Source organism: Cervus canadensis, chromosome 6 (assembly GCF_019320065.1).
Source record: "Cervus canadensis isolate Bull #8, Minnesota chromosome 6, ASM1932006v1, whole genome shotgun sequence".
Classification (NCBI taxonomy): Eukaryota; Metazoa; Chordata; class Mammalia; order Artiodactyla; family Cervidae; genus Cervus; species Cervus canadensis.
Window position 1 is genome coordinate 20,311,109 of NC_057391.1, and position 15,918 is coordinate 20,327,026.

At 45.8% G+C, this 15,918-nt stretch overlaps 1 protein-coding gene and 1 non-coding gene across 4 annotated transcripts in view; one reads left to right on the forward strand and one right to left on the reverse strand.

Annotated features, from left to right (window-relative positions):
- The window catches only part of SLC7A8 (solute carrier family 7 member 8), a 51,587-nt gene that overhangs the window by 21,692 nt on the left and 13,977 nt on the right, over positions 1-15,918 (forward strand). For 2 of the 3 annotated variants that reach the window (XM_043471169.1, XM_043471170.1), the window contains exon 5: positions 15,291-15,416. In XM_043471169.1, the coding sequence (XP_043327104.1) occupies positions 15,291-15,416 (126 nt within the window). Of the gene's footprint in view, positions 1-15,290; positions 15,417-15,918 lie in introns of those variants that run through there. The other variant, XM_043471171.1, reaches the window with a different exon arrangement.
- LOC122444412 lies at positions 10,376-10,481 on the reverse strand. Its single transcript, XR_006270254.1, has one exon. It is a non-coding gene; the product is annotated as a U6 spliceosomal RNA (small nuclear RNA).

The following is a 15,918-nucleotide window of genomic DNA, read 5'->3' on the forward strand; positions in this document are numbered from 1 at the left end:
AGCTGAAATTCATCTGGGCTAGTTTCTATTATATTTCTGAGAACTTAAATAAGCACCTGATTTCTTTAAGTCAGTTAAATAGAGCTCATTTACAAATTAATTTTGGCAGTACCACTTGGAGGTAGGAAATGCCACACATCTATAACATATGTGTATAGACATATGTGCACACATGTGTGCTAAGTAGCATCAGTCATATCTGATTCTTTGTGACCCTATGGACTGTAGCCTGCCAGGTTCCTCTGTCCATGAGATTCTCCAGGCAAGAATACTGGAGTGGGTTGCCATACCCTCCTCCAGGGGATCTTCCTGACCCAGGAACCCCTGACTCCTGCATGGCAGGCAGATTCTTTACCACTGAGACACTGGGGAAGCCCCATATAGACATATACAAATAGACAAACAGACACAGAGACCTCATAGTCCCAATCTAAAATTTCAGCCATGAATTGGGTATAATAATACAAAACCCACCTAATTGGACTTCTGGCAGATGGAACAAATCATGTTCACGTGGATATCCAAGAAAAGAAGAAACTGCAAATCCATCAGTTAATCATCATATTGAGCTCCTATCTTGAGTGACATTATTTATACAGAATCTTGGAAGATATTAAAGGTTAGTGAAAAGATGGAATTACAACTAATTACAATATAGTGTGATGACAAAAATGTGTACCACACAGAGAAAGCTGCTTCAAAGTTGGTAGAGGGGTGGTGGGAAAGGCTTCCAGGTTGAGCTAAGTCTAGGAGGGTAAATGGATGGTCTCCATCTGGGCAAACAATAGACTAGCGAGTAGAGGGAAGACCGTAGCCAAGACTTGGAGTTGAGAAACAAATAACTCCTTGGAGAAAAATGAGTACTTTTGTACAGGTAGAGCCTAGGAGAGAGACAGGAAATAAGGCAGAAGAGGTGCGTATGAGCCAGATTTTAATGTGCATGACCCAGATCTTAAAGGACCTTAGGTATCATGCAGAGAAGAGCAGGCTACATCCAAGGAACCACTGAAGGATTTTGTGCAGAGAAGTAACATGATTAGATTCACATTTGAGTGAAGAAAAGAGCATGACACTTGAGGCAGGGAGACAAGTTAGCAGGCTAAGCATTTTTCCAGGCCAATTAGGTGGTGGCCCAAAATAAAAACAAAGTTACAAGGTGACAAAAACAAGGAAGAGTTAGAAGTAGAGTCAGCTGGCCATGTGACTGATTGACTGCTAAGAGGGAGAAATACAGTTTATCTACAAATCAAAATTAAATATGTTTCAAATGAAATATGTTTCTACTTAACTGTCTCCAGCATTTGTGATGAGCAGTTTACAATGTATTCTATTTTTGCCTTCCACATCCTTGCCAAATCCCTGAGATGCTGAATGGGTCTTTGGTTGGAAGTTTTCCTTCGGGGCGTTAATCCACCCAGGATGTTGCTCAAAAGCCTTCTCTGGAACAGAAAGGGATTGAGACCTTGGGGCAGCCTTATATAAATGAGAATCACAATCCTTTGTTCATTTAGCAAACATTTATCAAGGGCCATGATGTGCCTGATACTGTTCTCGGCCCTGAGAATTGGGGTATGAGATAGCTTGAATTTTTCAGGCCTGGGCTGGAAAAGTAATGAGTTTTTAGAACTCATTTTATTTATTTATTTTCCGTCTGGCTGCTCTGGGTCTTGGTTGTGGCATACGAACTCTTCATTGTGGCCTGAGGGCTTTCTCTAGTTGTAGCGCACCAGAGCTTCTCATTGCAGTACACAAACTTCTCTTGTTGCAACTTCTCTTGTTGCAGAGCATGGGCTGTAGAGCACACAGGCTTCAATAGTTGCGGTGTACTTGTTTTCCAGTTGTAGCCTGAGCTCTCAGGCTCGATAGCTCCACAGTGTGAGACCTTAGTTCCTCCACCAGGGATTGAACCTGTGTCCCTTGCACTGGAGGGCAGATTCTTAGCCAGTGGGCCAGGAGGGATGTTTTGTAATGTTGTTATTATTCAGTTGCTGAGTCATGTCCAGCTCTTTTTGACCATGTGGACTGCAGCACGCCAGACTCCCCTGTCCTTCACTACTTCCTGGAGTTTGCTCAAATTCTTGTCCAGTGAGTCAGTGATGCTAGATAACTATCTCATCCTCTGCCTCCCCCTTCTCCTTTTGCCTTCAATCTTTCCCAGCATCAGGATCTTTTCCAATGAGTCAGCGCTTCACATCCGGTGGCCAAAGCTTCAGCTTCAGCATCAGTCCTTCCAATGAATATTCAGGGTTGATTTCCTTTAGGAGTGACTGGTTTGATCTTGCAGTCCAAGGGACTCTCAAGAGTCTTCTCCAGCACCACAATTCTCAGTGCTCAGACTTCTTTACCGTCCAACTGTCACGTTTATATATGACTACTGGAAAAACCGGAGCTTTGACTATATGGACCTTTGTCAGCAAAGTGATATTTTTGCTTTTTAATATGCTAAGTTTGTCATAGCTTTCCTTCCAAGGAGCAAGGGCCTTTTAATTTAATCTCGTTGCTGCAGTCCCCATCCACATTGATTTTGGAGCCCAAAAAAAGAAAATCTGTCAGTTTCCACTTTTCCCCCTCTATTTGCCATGAAATAATGGGACCAGATGCCATGATCTTTGTTTTTTTAATGTTGAGTTTTAAACCAGCTTTTTCACTCTCCTTTTTCACCCTCATTAAGAGGCTCTTTAGTTCCTCTTCACTTCTGCTGTTAGTGGTATCATCTACATGTCTGAGGTTGTTGATTTCTCCTGGCAATCTTGATTCCAGCTTGTGATTCATTCAGTCCAGTATTTTGCATGATGTACCTGCATGTAAGGGCTTCCTCTGTGGCTCAGTAGTAAAGAATCCACCTGCAATACAGAAGCGGCAGGAGACTCAGGTTCGATCCCTGGGTTGGGAAGATCTCCTGGAGGAGGCCATGGCAACCCACTCCAGTATTCTTGCCTAGAGAATCCCGTGAACAGAGGAGCCTGGTGGGCTATAGTTCATAGGGTCACAAAGTGTTGGATATGACTGAGGTGACTTAGCATGCATGCATACACACACCTGCATACAAGTTAAATAAGCAGGGTGACAATATACAGCCTTGATGTACTCCTTTCCCAATTTTGAACCAGTCAGTTCTTCCATGTCTGGTTCTGTTACTTCTTGACCTACACACAGGTTCCTCAGGAGACAGGTAAGGTGGTCTGGTATTCCTATACCTTTAAGAATTTTCCACAGTTTGTTGTGATCACACAATGAAAAGTTTTCATGTAGTCAATGAAGCAGAAGTAGATGTTCCTCTGCCTTTTCTAAACCCAGCTCGTACATCTGTAAATTTTCAGTTCAGGTACCACTGAAGCCTAGCTTGAAGGTTTTGAGAATTACCTTGCTAGCATGTGAAATGAGCACAACTGTATGGTAGTTTCAACCTTCTCTGCCATTGCCCGTCTTTGGGATTGGAATGAAAACTGACCTTTTCCAATCCTGTGGCCACTGCTGAGTTTTCCAAATTGGCTGACATATTGAGTACAGCACTTTCACAGCAGCAACTTTGAGGATTTTAAGTAGCTCAGCTGGAATTCCATCATCTCCACTAGCTTTGTTCATATAATGCTTCCTAAGGCCCACTTGACTTCACACTCCAGGATGTCTGGCTCTAGTGGTTATCTGCGTCATGAAGACCTTTTTCTCATGGTTCTTCTGTGTATTTACTGGGTAGGACTTAAATGGGGCTCCTGCAGGTAGCATAGTACAGTGTGTTCTGTCTCCCCTGCTTTCCCTGTATCTTCTGTTTTTCTCTTCTCCCCCACCCCAGTTCAGGAGCCATGTTTAGCTAACGCTGAAGAATTACTCAGCTCTTGTAAACTGCTGAGCTGGGTGTTTGGGTTTCTTGGCTGAACTAAGTACTAGATGGTGATTCAGCAGAAACTTCAGGTCCAACAACTGGCAGGGAGGGATCAGAATAAGAGGGAAGGGTAAGAGGGAGCCAGGAAAGGAAGGGATGGGGGTGGGGCAGCATGGGCAGGACCTCAGCTGGAAGTGTCCAGGAAGAGCTGTGTGAATCAGGATGTCCACAAGCTCCAGCACAGAGGTGCACCCCTCCTCCGCTGCTTGTTTGTCCTTGGAGGTGAGAAGCCCTGCACAGGCTCAGCACATCTCTCCTTAGAGGGGCTTCTGAGATTTCCAAAATGATGCCAGTGCTTCGAGGTGAAAAGGGCTGGAGAAGGGAAAACATGCTGTAGCATGATAGGCAAGAACTATTTCAAAGCCCCACTATGCACCTTACCAGAGCTGGAATCAAAGCTTTGTTGATAGGAAAGAATTGCATTTGACGTTGTTGTTGTTGCTTCCTTTTGACGTTTTTGTCTTTCACCAGTCATTCACTCCTGCGATAATACCAACCTTTGTGGTAAGTAGGCAGAGACGTGAGATTTTATAATAGCTCCTGAGCCCGTATGAAAAATGTCTTGACGTGGGGTGAGCCCAGGATTTCAGAGAGTTGGCCCTGTGTCTCTGTACTCCTACCTCAATTTCCTCTCTGAGGTCTATGAGGAGGAAATATAGGCAGGCCTGTGTGGGCTGAGCTGGAATCTTATCCAAGTCTCCGGGTCTGGTGCCTTAGAACTCAAACAGGACTGCGGTGTTTTCTTTGCCTATCAGTGCCTTCTGGCAGCTGGCACTGATTACCTCCTTGGATCTGGAAACGGCTGAAGGCAGGCAGTCCAAGGGAAGCAGCTTTTCCACGATTAGAAACACGTGCCCAGTCCCATCCAAGGAGCCGGGTCCAGCCTATCACAGAGCGAAGCGGAGCCACACCCCCTGCGGCAGGCATTGTGCTCACTGGCTGGGGGCACCACCCTGAGGACCTGTCAGAGGGTCATCACCTTACCCCTTTTGCTTCTGGTCCAGAGGGAGGGAGTAGGGGAGCAGGCCAGTACATGGCATGAGGCTGTATGCCCCAGCAAAAGGTGAGGCTAGGAAATCAGCGCTTCTGGCAGGCCCATGACGCAGGTGAAATTTACCGATGCATCAGAGGGCTGGGGAGCTCCATCCCAGAAAGGTGCTTATTTTGAAGCTCTGGAGGAGAACAGGGTGTTCTGATTTCTACCGAGTGGCGTCACTAGCTTCCCTTTCTGCAGCTGCCTGCTTTAGTACATTCCATCTTTCTTTTTTTCTGTCCTGACCTTCTCTCTGTATTCTGCTCCTCTCAAGCTCGCTCATGCACGCATGCGCTCTCTCTCTCACTAGTAATGATGTGTATTATTCCTCCTCCTTCTTCCTCCCCGCTGTGTCTCTCTTGATCTTTCCCTCTCTCCTTCACCACCTGTCTTTATGGATTTTGGCCACTCTGGGCATTTTTACTGCCTGCTTTCTCTTATCTGAAAAGACAAAGAGAGCCCAGGTTCCGGAAGTGCTAAAGGAAAACAAGTCTTGCTAAGCTGCCTCTTTGCTCACCCCTGAGGAAAGAATGAGCCAGCGATACCAAGATATCCAAGTGGAGTTCCCGGAGTTTGAGAGAAATGTAATGTGACATTGATAAGGGACCAGAGGAGGGAACACAAGGCAGAAAAGAAAGTCTGCTTGTGGGAAATAATTTTCCAAAGCCCTGGGGGACCAGCAAACACAACATCGCTGGTTTCTGAGGAACAGCCACCCTAGTCTCCCCCCTTTTCACACTGGCATCTTAACTTCCTGCTGCCTAGAAAGCAACTTGGCCAGCTTCTTCAGGTGACAGACCCAGAGCCCTTCGTGGCCATGGGTACCACTGACAGGACCAAGGGAGAGAATGTGGGTGTGGGAGAAGAGTGATGTGCATGTGATACAAGAAAGGCCGGTGTAGTGGCAGAATAAGCAACTAGGAATTGGAGGGACGGGGACCCAAGGGGGTAGTCCTGTCTTTGGCACTATTTAGCTAGAATATTACTTCACTCACATATAAGATGAGGTTATGGGTCTCTCTGACTGCCCCTGAGGTTGGAATCATGCCTCTGGGTAGTAGGGTACAGGCCTCTCCCTTCAGTACCAAGACCTGTCTATAAGTGAGCCCCAACTGTATCGTTCTCAGCACTGCTCTTAAATCAGTCAACCCAGACCCCTGGCCAAATGGCTTCTTCCCGACTACCCATCAGACCAGAGCAGTGTGTGGTTCCTGGAGCAGAAGCTGGCTTGATTAAAGGAACTAGAGTGGTTTGGGGAATCCATGTGAGAAAGTGCTCATTAGCCCTCTGCTAAAGAGACGAAATGACCCTTTGCCTGCCCAGCTGAGCAAGAAGCCAGAATCCTGTGTCCACAAGCAAGGGAGGTCCTAAAGACAGTCATCCAGTGGTCATGGTGGGGACTGCTTGTGCTTTGTGAGCTTTTGGGGGGAAGGAGAAACAGCCGGGTTATGTACCCTCCCCCATGTCTGTCTAGCATCAGCAGTACTTGCCCACCCTGCTTCATGAGGTTGTCCCCTGATGCTTACTCTCCAGAGAAGCACAGCGGCCCTGCGCACCTTCAGTATTTTCTGAATAGATTTGTCCATCTAGCCACCCTCTATTCAGTACACGTTAACACCTACTGTGCGTCAGACCTTTACAGGATCTCAGGATCACCCTAGGCAGCAGAGTGTTGTTGATGGCTATGTGGGCACTGTTGGCTGAAGAAGAACAGGGAAGTTTCCTTCTTTTCTGGGCCTGATGGGTAGAGCGGCTGCAGCAACATCAGCATTCCTTGCTTTCTGTAGGACACTCCTTCCTATACAGAATGGGTGGTTCAACCAAGGTACATGACAAGCTTGAACATCTGGGCTCCTTGTTCAGTGCCTTGACCTTATGTTTATCACTCCCGTAGCCCCGTAATCCACCTTTGTGCCCACTCTTCCAGACAGCTTGGGTTGAAGGATCCCAGAGCAGGTGACTTGTGGGTGAGCATCCTGCTGAGAAAAAGTGCCGAGGTCCAGCCCCGGCAGGACCAGGAATACCCAAGGGATGAGTGGCGTCGGCGAGGAAGAAGACAGACAGACACAGACAGATGGTTGCGTAGAAGAGGTAGCTTTTTTTTTTTAATTTTTAGGATAGCTCAGTTTTTATAGACTGAATGTTACCTCCCCCTTAAGTCACCACATATTACATCAGATATTGGTTTGTGCTTCTGTCAATATTTTTTTCCCCATGTTATTCCCCTAAGCATTCACCTAGAACGTTTCCGATTACAGAGTTTATACTTAAATGCCCCGTACATAGTCTTTTTGCCTCAATGACCTAACATTCTCACTCTAACAAAAACAATGTTCCACAAGTCTCAGGTATAATGTAAATTCTTTGGACAATAAAACAATACTTGGGAAGGGTCACAGTAACATGTTTGACATTTCTGAAAATAGTACCATGAGAAAAACCTGATATTTTTCTTTACCTGAAACCATAAAATCTCAATTTACAACGATTAACTATTAAACAGCAAAACACCTCTAAAGCAGCAAAACACCTCTATTAATAGTAAGATAATGGCAGTAAAGCTGGTTAATATAAATCTTCTATTAAAATCCTATATACCCCATTTTCTAATTTTACAAAAATACCCATAATATCCCATGTTGTTTAAAGAAAGCGAAACAATGAGCAAATAGCAACAAGGAAATAGCAGTAGTAAAAACCCTTTCAACAAAGGAGCAAGTAAACTAAAGCAATACATCTACTTCTAAATCTAAACACCTCTACTCTTTTCTATTCCAGAACATTATAATCTTTTAAGCAAGCAGCCAAACTGTATCTGTGGCCTTTTCTTTTATGACTTGATGTTTATGGTCGTGTCCTGAGCCAGAGCAATCTTGAGCATTTCCAAAAAGGCTTGGACTTTTCCAATGAGGCCTTATTACTATATATTATCATTTCCAAAAAGTAATAGAAAGCCCAACAACAGTAAGACAGAAGGAAGAAAGGGACATACCGGGCCCCTGGGACAACCTCGAGGGGAAGAGCTGCCTTGCAGATTCCTTTTTAGTCCTGTGACCTTATCCCCGGGACAACCTCGAGGGGAAGAGCTGCCTTGCAGGTTCCTTTCTTGTCCTGGCGGTTCCGGAGGGGACATATTGGGCCCCTGGGGCAGCCCCGTGTGAGGAAGAGCTGCCTTGCAGGTTCCTCTCTCATCCCATGACCTTGTCATGACCTGGGTGCATCCCAGCAGCTCCCAACAAAAAAGGTTGAAATGTGAGAAACTGAGGCAAAGGATCAGGGATAGAGGAGGAAGCAAGAAGGGAGAAGCAATGCAGCAGTGCAGAGGGTAGCTCCTGATATGTGATATGTTGGCTCCAGAACCCTCCAAACCATCCCCTTTCCCATCTTCTCTGCTTTGCCGCCAATTGTCAGCATTATCCTGAGCAAAGCATGCCCTCTTTTTGAGTTCCAGTTTCTTAGCTTATGAACAATAAGGATAACCATGTAACCTTTTGTACGGTTATACACAGGCTATAGAGCGTCCTCGTGGCATTAAAATGGACCACACTTCTTTCCATTTTACAGATAGGGAAGGGAGGCTCAAAGAGCTTGACTGGCTTGTCCAGAGAGTAAGTGACCACGTTGGGAAGGGCATTATGGCCATTGGGTTCTTCAGGTTCTAAGTTGTCTGATTCTTAGTTTGCCCAGGCTGCCATGTCCCTCTGAGGGAGCCATCTCTGCCTCTTCCTCAGACCTGCTCAACCCCACCCCCACTGCCACCATTTCACTCCTTACACAAGCTGCTCTGAGCTCTACTGGCTTGATCTGTACTTGACAGAGACACCAGGAACCCATGTGCTCCTCTGCCCGCAAGGTGTTGCTGGATAGAGCTGAGGGGAAGAGGGGTAAAGTCATAGCCCTGGCTCTGTGGTGGTCTTAGGGACTTAAGACCAGCCCCACAATCCCCGAACTCATCCTTAGGGGATTTTCTGAAGGAAGATTTATTTGTTTATGTTAAAGAACACTGATGTTCTGTTTCAAAATGGACTAGTGAGATTGATTTTATTTTTTTGAGAGATTGATTTTAAGTTGCTTCTTTTACCCATAGTCTATAATATATTAATTTAAGGTAAAATTGTCCCCCAAATGTTGTTCCTATTCTTTCCTTCCAACTTTTGTAACCCTTGGATCTTGTGCACCTCGATTCCCTGAGTCAGTTGGGGTGGACTCTGCCTGGGGAAGCCGCAGAGCTGAGGCATTGTCCACGACAAGATAGCACACAGTGGGGCCACCCTTTCCCCTCTGCCGGGAAAAATGAACTTAGACTCTGGACTCCTGAGTTCACACATCTCTTGGCTCTCCATTGTGACATCTTTTACGGCCTTTGATTGTAGCCTCTGGTCCGTAAAGTTAGGAGACCAACCAAACTCTGGGGACAGAGAACAAAGGACTCGTGTCTGTGAATATCTCAGCACTACACTGGCCTCGAAAGAGGTTTGTAACTCTTGGGCCTGTGTGTCTGTGCGTCTGGGTTGTGCACATGGGCCTGCAGTTGTAAGGACTATGGAGGAGGCTGGGGGAGAAGCCAGGATTGATGAAGCAGGAGTATGAGGCGTCTTCTGCCCTGAATTTTTCTGAGAGGAAATGCACAGCTAGAGTTACCCTAGGGCGAGGCTGTTTACTACTGTATTGAGTTACAAGAGGAGAAAGAGGAGGTAGTGACCCTCCAGCTATAGGATCTGGGCTTGTGGAAAAGCTGAGATGCTATCATGTGGTGCATGTGATGTGGAAGTTCGCCAACCAGGTCAGCACATCGGTGACCTCACTTTCGCTGCCTGCTCCCGGTGCTCCCCCCTCCTCCCTCCACCTGGTGTCCTACGAGGCCCGTGACAGGCACGCCTCTGGGGCCCGACATGTGCTGCCTCATGCCTCTGCCCCTGCTTCCTTGTCTTTCTCTGTGGTGTCTGGCCCTGTATTCATTTCCTATTGCTGCTGTAACAAATTACCATAAACTTAGTGGCTTAAAACTACACAGATGTGTCGCCTTACAGTTCTAGAGGTCAGAAGTCCTGAACTCAAGGTGTCAACAAGGCTGAGGCCCCACTGGAGGCTCTGGGGAGAGCTGTTTCCTCACCCTTCCCAGCTTCTGTATTCTTTGGCTCATGGCTCCTTTTTCATCTTCAAAGACAGAAGCATAGCATCTTCAAATCTCTCCTTCTCTGTCTTTTTTTTCTTAATTGAAATATATATAGTTAATTTGCAGTGTTGTGTTTCTGGTATACAGCAAAGTGATTTAGTTACATATTTTCTTTTTCAGATTCTTTTCCATTATAGTTTATTAAAAGATACTGAATGCAGTTCCTTGGGCTATACAATAGGAACTTGTTTATTTTACATATAGTACTGTGTATCTGCTAATCCCAAACTCCAAATTTATCCCTCTCCCCTCTTTCCCCTGTGAGAACCATAAATTTTTCTATAAAAATATGGAATATTTCATGAATTTGCTTGTCATCCTTGTACAGGAGCCATGCTAATCTTCTCTGGTCATTCCAATTTTGGTGTGCGTGCTGCCAAAGTGAGCACTCAAGCCTTTCTCTGTCTCTGACTTCTGTTTTCTGTTATCACGGTCGTAACTCTGAACTTCCTGCCTCCCTGTTATAAGGAGGCGGGGCCCCTTCAGATAATCCAGGATCATCTCCCCACCTGCAGATACTTAATCACATTTGTGAAATTCCTTTTGTAAGGCAACATTCACAAGATTATAATGTTGACACCTTTGAGGTGGTGTGTCTGCCCACCATGGGCCCCAGGAGTTCTGGTGTCTTGTCAAGGGGAGAAGTGAAGCAGAGACTTGGTGACTCCCCGGGGATCAGAGTGTGCGGATCCGGGCTGGTCTGGGGTGAGGGGATCAGAGTTTGAGGATCAGGACTGGCCTAGGGCGAGGGGTACCTTCTCTTAGGGAGCATGAGCTTACCTACCCTCTTCACAGTGGACCTTCCAGATCGGTATAGGCATTGTCATGGGTCTGACAAGGATTCTGCCTCTCTGCTGATCCTACAGCTTTCCCAAGGCAGAAAGCATTGAACCCCACTTTCCCACCTACCTGGCAGTTACCAGGCCCTGGGTTCTGGGCAGGGTAAGAGATTACTGGGTTCTGAGTCCCCTCCTCCTGCCTGCCTCATTTTTTTGTCTCTCTCCCGTTACCTTGACATTAAGGTTTTCAAACTGGGCAGATTAAGTAACCAACGCCTGACTTCAGCATCTTCTTGAAGTCTCATCTTCTTGATAACCTTTCACTCTCCCTTTTTTTTATAAGCCAGGAAACAAAAGAAAAAGAGAGGAGAAGATGCCCAAGAAATACAGAGAAGTCTGGGATTCCATGGGGCCCTCTAGAGAAGCAGCAATCCTCCACACAGTCAGATTACAATGCACAAGAACCCATCTTATGTCTTCCTGTTTATTTTGTCCAGCTAGCCCCACATTATAAAAATTCTCTCTAATGCTAGGATCTTCCTCGCCTATAAGAAGCATCTCTGGGGAATTCCTTGGCAGTCCAGTGGTTAGGACTCTGAGTTCTCATTGCTGAGGGTCCGGATTTGATCCCTGATTAAGGGAAACTTAAAATCCCACAAGCTGTGGGGCTCGGCCAAAAGAAAAAAAAGCACCTCTGATTTCCTTGGGCTGACCTAGGGGCTCCGTGTGGACGCCTGCCAAGCTTCTGTGAAGAGCTCTACTGTCGTCATGTTGCTTTGTGATCTTTTAGCTCAGCCATCTCCCCTCTTCCAGTGTGAATTTCCTAAAGAAATGAAGAGACTTGTGTCTTATTTATAACTCCCCCCACCAGGGTATCTAGTAAGGTTCTTTGTAGATGATGGTTGGATGGAAGGATGGATGGAGACTCTCACATCTGAAGCTGCAATTTCCCCTCATCCCCATCTACATGTGGCTTCCCTGAGGTCACTGTATCTCAAGCATGCCGAACTCAAGGTCTGGCTGGGAAGAGAGTGGGGACATAGCCCTCAGCAACAGAAAGGGCTCTGGGTATAGACAGACAGAGACAGGATGCCTGAGGAAGGCAGGGTCTTGGCAAGTGTTGCCTTTCCTCACTGACCTTTTCTCTTGGGGTGGAAGCTCAGGTTTCAGCCTGCTGTGAGGGAGGCTAACCTGGGGTACCAGGAGACTGAAAGTACCTTCTCTCCCCTCAGTCACAGGCTGTGATCACCTGTAGGGCCAAGGGTCAGACGGGGGTGGGGAGGGGGCTGCAGCCATTGTCCAAGGAGATTAGTGTCACAGGCAGCCGATCTCCCCCCACCATATTCTCAAGATTTCTCTATTATGTCTGAAAGATCTCTGTAAAGGCTAGAGGTTAAAGATTAGTTAAGGGCTGGGTTCTTGTGGGGATAGGCTTAGGAAGGACAGGAGACAGGCACAGTAAGTTAACTTGACAAATTGTCCTTTCCTTCAAACTTCTCCGTGTTCCCAGGAACACTGAAGAAGCCTTTCTGGCTGCCTGGTTAAGCCTGCACGTGGGGAGGTGACCACATTTTGCCCTCTCGTCCCCTTGGCAAGGATGATCTCTGCATGATGACATCATGATCTGGTTCCTCTTTCTGTAATCCTTACCTCTCCTGGAGTCACAAGCGTTTTGTTTCCTAATCTTCCTTTCATATATCAGTCTCCTTTATCCTTTAGTCATTATTGCTTGTATCTTCTTGAACTCCAGGGGCCCAGGGGCCCAGCCTTGTACCTAAGGGCCTGGGGAGGAGTTGAGATTACAAGCCTAATTACTTGTTAGCAGGCATGTGATCCTGAAATCCTTATTGACTTGAGCAAGATCATGTGTATGTATCAGGACATCTCAGCCCATCTGGAACATTTACAAAATGTTCTCCTAGTTCCGGCACATGAAATCCTTCCTCTGAAAACATGTTTTGATTCTCATTATATGACACCATCTTGGATAAAAGCTCCTCCACTAGGAATCAAGAGTTCCTGCCCTTGAAGTTCTGCGTCCTGCTGCTGTTTTGACGCTGTGAAACCAACTGAGAAGGTTCCTGGAGAGCTGGAGAGATTGGTGCCCACTGTAGAATGTGTAGACTGAGATGAGACTGGAGGATTGATGAATTGTGGCATTTTCTTTATTCAAGTATTAAGTATTTGTTGAGTACCTACTATATGCAGGCACCAATGATATGCCCTGACTTCCCTGGTGTCTCAGCGGTAAAGAATCTGCCTGTCAGCGCAGGAGACTTGGGTTTGATCCCTGGGTTGGGAAGATCCCCAGGAGAAGGAAATGGCAACCCACTCCAGTATTCTTGCCTGGAGAATCCCACAGACAGAGGAGCCTGACAGGCTACAATTTTTTTTAGCGGGTTGAAAAAGAGTCGGACACGACTTAGCGATTAAACAACAACGATAAATGATATGCCCTGGGTTAAATATATGAAAAAGTCATAGCCCTGCCCTTCTATAAGGAGACACAAAAAAAGAAAGAGATAATTGTAATACAAAGAAATAAGTACCAGCCTTATTAACAAAGTGGTCTGGGAGTAGAAAGGAGGTATGAACTTTGTTCCTTGTCTACAAAATGCAGCTGATACATCTTACCTGGCAGGCACCTTGTTAGGAATAAATAAAATAATAAAGACTCATGGCGCGGGTGACATTTGAGCTGGATCTTGAAAGATGAGGAGGTTCCCAGGTAGAAACAGCATGGGGAGGGAGGTTACAGATGGATGATAATGTCAGGTCCTTACCCTGAGGAGATGTTCTCAGAATCAAGTAAGGTTGCAAAATACCTGGAAAGTAAAAGCACAGTTTCAGGAGAAGCTGTTCAAGTAAAATCAGAGGGCTGATTAGAGGCTTGAGGAGAGAGAGTCTCACTACACTTATGGCTTGTGCCCTGGGAGGTTGAGGGCACATCCTCGTGTCTGTTTCAGGGGAAGGGGAAACAAGGGGATTTTAATTTTTTTCCCATATTCTCAAGTACTTCATAACCATCAGGAAGCTGGGTTACTGCAGCCCCTGTGCTCCCCTCAGTTGCTTAAGGAGTGTGGCAGTAACCATCCTATCACTTAGCTTTTGAGCTCTCGGCCAGCCCTTGGAGGTTCCATGTTGTTAGTGTTTCTTTGGGATCCTTGTGACTCCTAGCCCCCCATGCCACCAAAGAAGGTATGGGGATGGTGGCAAATAAACATGAAAACATGCTCAATAGCATTAGTCTCTAGGGGAATGCAAATCAAAACCTCAATGAAATGTCACTATACACTCATTAGAAATGGTCAGACTTTTGAAGCTGACAATACCAAATGCTGCCAAGGATGCAGAGCAACAGGAGTATACATTCCTGGTCGGAATTCAAAATGATATAACCACTTTGGAAAACAGTTTGGTAATTTCATATAAAGTCAAACTACATTCACCATATGACCCAAAATCCCATTCCTGGAAATTTACTTAAAAGAAACGAAAACTCCCCTCAAAGACCTCGATGATCCACTCAAAAACTTCTATGCAGGTGTTTATAGCAGCTTTATTTATAATAACCCCAAACTGGGAGCCACCCAAATGTCCACTGCCTATTGAATAGAAAACTAATACATTCATGTAATGGAATGTTGCTTGACAATAGAAAGGGACTGTTAATATATACAGCAAGACGAATGGATCTCAGAACCACTGTTTTAAGTGAAATAAGCCAGACACAAAAGGCTGTGTATTGTATGATTCCATTTATGTGACATTCTGGAAAAGGCAACATTCTGGGCACAGAAATTAAATTGGTGGTTTCCAGAGGTAAGGGAAAGGGGCTGACCTCACAGGAGTACAATATATAAAAGGACTTTTAGGGGTGTTGGAAATGTTCTAGACAGAGGGTGTCATAGTGACTAAACAACTGAATACATTTGTCAAATCTCATCAAACTGTACACTTACAAAAGTGAGCTTTACTAAATGTAAATTAGAACTTGAAAAAGCTGAGTAACAAAAGATTCCCCTAAAACTTGTTACCCTAAAATCAGGTTTAGGAAGACGACATCCAGGATTCTACCAGCTGCTCAGGGCTCCTCTTGAGCACACAATATCTTGAGCCCACATTCATGCCCTGATGAGAGGCTGATTTTTTCCCCAAAGTCAGTGCCCACACTTCCATGCTCACTTCTGACTTCTAAGCCTGAGCAGGGCATGTTCTGACCAAGGTCTAATTTGTGGCATGCAATCCCCATTTGGAACCCCACCTACTAACCCTACCAAAGTTTCAGATGCTGTGGCATGTTTGGCTCACCTATTACAGTCTCATCATCAGGACCAAGGAGCGTTGCTACTTCTGTCCAGAGGGATCCGGTATTCTCCTTATGGCCCTGAGGATATGTTTCGGGGTCTGTCATTGCAGTGCTCCTCACATGGGTCAACTGCTTCAGTGTGCGGTGGGCCACCCGGGTTCAAGACATCTTCACAGCTGGGAAGCTCCTGGCCCTGGCCCTGATCATCATCATGGGGATTGTACAGATCTGCAAAGGTGGGTATCATTAGAACGTGCCAACCCTTGCATGTACACACACCCTCGCACTGTCTTTGGATGTGCGCACAACCTGAGATGTCCCAATTCTATCCTTTTCTTATGTATTGTTACTATTTATTTATTTGGCTATGCCAGGTCTTAGTTGTGGCATGTGAGATTGAGTTTTCCCAGAGCAGGGATTAAACTAGGGCCCACTGCATTGGGAGCCTTAACCACTGGACCACTAGGGAAGTCCTTGAATGAATTTTCTTATTCACTTGCTTGATAAAGGGGACAAGAAGCCAATTTACCCAGGATGGTTGGGAGCTGAGCACCCCCTGGGGTGCCAACTTCTGTCCTCCCTTGCTAACCTCATGGTTCCAGCACAGGTAGATGAAGATTCCATATTTCTAGACATTGCTGTTTGTCCCAGCTCCAGGGAGGCTCTTTGTATCTTATATTTTATCTTGTCTGTATCTTAAAATGGGAGACAGAGATTTTTACACATTTCAGAAATTAC